Source organism: Balaenoptera musculus, chromosome 5 (genome assembly GCF_009873245.2).
Source record: "Balaenoptera musculus isolate JJ_BM4_2016_0621 chromosome 5, mBalMus1.pri.v3, whole genome shotgun sequence".
Taxonomy (NCBI): domain Eukaryota; kingdom Metazoa; phylum Chordata; class Mammalia; order Artiodactyla; family Balaenopteridae; genus Balaenoptera; species Balaenoptera musculus.
In genome coordinates this window covers 71,094,605-71,098,041 of record NC_045789.1, presented here as the reverse complement: position 1 = coordinate 71,098,041, position 3,437 = coordinate 71,094,605, and the positions used below count along the sequence as shown (strand labels likewise).

At 39.9% G+C, this 3,437-nt stretch overlaps 1 protein-coding gene across 1 annotated transcript; it reads right to left on the bottom strand.

Moving 5' to 3' along the window:
* Positions 1–661: 661 nt before the first annotated feature.
* Positions 662–1,037, bottom strand: LOC118895908 (cytochrome c oxidase subunit 6C-like). The gene has a single exon (XM_036853466.1). It carries the CDS (start codon positions 1,015–1,017, stop codon positions 790–792), a length of 228 nt encoding a protein of 75 aa, XP_036709361.1. The 5' UTR covers positions 1,018–1,037; the 3' UTR covers positions 662–789.
* Positions 1,038–3,437: the final 2,400 nt, after the last annotated feature.

Sequence of the window (3,437 nt, the reverse complement as noted above, 5' to 3'; positions counted from 1 at the left end):
TTGAAAGAAATATATCTGGGAGCTACACTTAAAGAACAAAACCTGAGGAGCTATATTTGCCCCTAAACCTGAGGAGATTTTAAACTTTGATCTGATTCTGTAACGGGATAGCATGTCTGTGGTCTATGAGAGTAGATAAATTAATCTTGCATGTGGGGAAGAGCATGAATCTCTTTGAGGGTATGAGAGCAGACTGTAGTGGTCAGGTTTCAACATGGCCCTCAATCATTCCTGCCTCTTGGTTTTAAACCCTGTGTGTGACCCCTCCTCACATTAAATAGGGCTGACATTTGTAATCACTAGGATATTGTATAAATGATGGAGTGTGACTTCTGAGATTAGGTCATAATTAGGTCATAAAAGACACTGTTGTTTTCATCTTGCTCTCTTAAATCTAAGACCTCCTGCCAAGAGCCAGAGTTCACCTGAGGCCTTATGCCAATAGTTACACAAGTGATATCTTGGTAGTACACCCTACAGCCCCAGTCAAGCCTTCAGATGACACTAGCTCTGATGACATCCCAATTGCAACCTTTCGTGAGATCCTGAGCAAGAACTATATTGCTAAACCACTCCTGAATTTCTGATTCGCAGAAACTTGAAATTAATAAATGTCTGTTGTTTAAAGCTGCTGAGGTTTTTTTTGTTTTTTGTTTTTATTTGTTAATCGTTTATTTATCATGAGAAACTATTCCTTAGCCCAGATATTAGTAGTTCATAGTTCAGGAACACAGGTAAGTGACAAACTTCCATGGAACTCAACCCAAAGAAATTCTTTATATTCCAAAATCACTTTGCACTCTGAAAGATACCAGCCTTCCTCATCTCCTCAAAATCTTTTATGGAATCATAATGTCTGTAGAAACCTGCATATGCCTTCTTTCTTGGTTCAGCCACAGCAAACTTATAGAAAGCTGCAACTCCCAAGGAGACAACGAATGCTCCAACAATATGAAATCGCAGATGCTTGGCCAGAAGGCCACGCATCTGAGGTTTTGTCAAAGAACTGGAAGCCATGGTAGTTTTTCTCCTTGACAGCCAACTACAGGGAAGATTAGCAGTGGCTTTGGATGGGGAATCTCAAGTGCAAACATTTCTAGCATTAACTCTACAAGCTTACTACCAACTCATTTCAGCCTGTGACACAGCTGTTTTCCCATTTTATTGAGAAAACCGGGATGCAGGAAGGTTACGGGACTATTTCAAGGTCACGCAGTCAAGAACTAACACTCGGGCGGGACCGTAGCAGGTCCCGCAGGGCCCACTTTGTGACCCGGGCCTGAAGGCCGCGGCGCACGGGCCGGCCTCCCGATTTCGGCGAGCGCGGCCCGGGCCGCTGCTGAGTTTTTTAAACACCAGTAATTAACTAATAGAACTAAACCTCCCCTGGGAAGAAAAGCTGTGGACTTTGCATTCAAATGGACCATCTGTAGTGTTTGGTAGCACATCTAATTTGGAGATCTAGAATTCAACAAGACTTTCTATAATATACATCCATAAATATTGATCGAAGACTCTCCAACAGGTTTATAAGTTATCTGAGCTACTGCCATCACAGATGTTAATTAAATGAGAACCGGAGCTGGAATCTTTTTTTTTTTTTTTCCTTTGAGAGGTTCTCCCCACCCCCACCCCCCATGAAATAAAGATAAGCAATAAAGTTGCTTTTTACACAACAGAATTTCTAGGGACTAATCACACACACAAAAAACCAAGTTGGATTTCAAGGTTTCCCTTTTTTTTTTTCCAAGGGAGAGAAAAAGGAAAGCCAATTAGTGTAACAGATTGATGGGAATGGTATGGTAAGCTTTAGGCAAACAATTTTAACCATATTAATAATGAACACCTGTATATATACAGCCCTACTAGCAATGACATGTATGCTACTGAAATACTCTGAATTCTCAAAAGGAAAGTAATTTGGAGACAGATAATTATGCAGATTCTCCCATACTGCAAGGAATACTGCTACAAGCTGTAATTGAGAGTCACTCAGTCTTATAATTTTTATGCAGGTAGATATCTGAAGGTGAGCTCAAAATCTGCAAAATTCCTTTAAAGGTTAATTCTGCCCGAAGTACCTTAGATTTTTCTTTTCCTTCCTTACGGAATGACACAGATCTTACCAAAAATGATTTTGTTTGTTTATTTGAAGATAAAAATAATAAGTGATACAACTAAAATTCAATTTAAAGCATCTTGGGAAAGACTAGAGATTTTTAAATAAGCATTTTATCACCAGGGTCAGAAAACAGTGGAGCCTTATCTGTTGTTTGCTTATATATGTACAACTAAAGGTAAACTTTTCTCTTCTCTCCCTCATTTTCTGCTGAAACAATAAAGCCTGAGTAAAGAGCACATATTGCCTGTATTCTACATATTCCAGAGTGATGAGATAGCCCACCTACGGGGGCAAGCCCTTCCGTTACTAGCTCACGTTGAGGATTTAAGAAGCCTGTAATTAAAAAGAGAAGAATGTCTTTGGAAAGGGTTGGTTGTTGGTTGGACTGTGATCTGCTGCTTATCTCAAGCATAGGGGAGTGAAGAGGGGCACTTTCTCTTCGAGTTAAGTCAGTACAAAAATGGAATTCATGACAACCACTTAGTGAGCTTGTTATGTGTCCTGTAACATATTTTGAGTTTGCACCATGTCTGAGAAATATAAAGTCTAAGAGCTGCAGTTTTGGTGGAAAGGTGAAGAGGAATGGCTCTTCTGGGAGCTAAGTGTGCTGCTTTCCATTGATGAAAGGTGCCTTTCACTTGTATACTCTGTGCGTCACATGAGCCACACTGGGGCCTTTTGAAATTAAATGCAACCACAAGTATGCCTTGCATAAGGGGACCTCTGCAATAAGTTGCTGGTCTTAGGTCATTATACGTATTTGCATATGGGGGTGGGAGTGGGGGAGGGGTAAATGGGCCGCCAGAGAAGAGGCATTGACCTGTCAAGAAAGCTCCCTTGATAAGCAGAGTCACCTAAGGAGGCTCCCTTTGAGCAAACCATAAAAACTCCCAACTGAAAAAAAGCAGATAGATCAACATTGAGACTCTGCCATGCCTAGAGGAAATCTGAGCCAGATTATTTTGTGCTAATTAATTAAGAGTTTTCTTTCATTTACCTCTTTTCTATATCCTCAATTCCAATCCTGGATGTATAAGATGCTGTTTTGGAAGGGGGAAGGAGTAGGAGATAACTAAGAATAAGTGAGAAGTCAACCACAGTCCCTTTCCTCAAAGGAATTTCAGACTGTCAGAAGGGACAAACTTTAATGTTAAATGAAGTTGAGTGTTGACATGATTAAACTGGTCTGGACATTTCCATTTTACTACCTAAAAGTAAAAAAAAAAAAAAAAAATTATAATTACTTTTATAACCAAATGTCAGAAATTAAATAGTACACTGAGTAGGTCTGAAGATATTTGAGGCAGAGTGGGAA

Excerpts from the sequence above, each read along its gene's own strand:
- LOC118895908 (XM_036853466.1), bottom strand. The coding sequence starts at position 1,017 with ATGGCTTCCAGTTCTTTGACAAAACCTCAGATGCGTGGCCTTCTGGCC.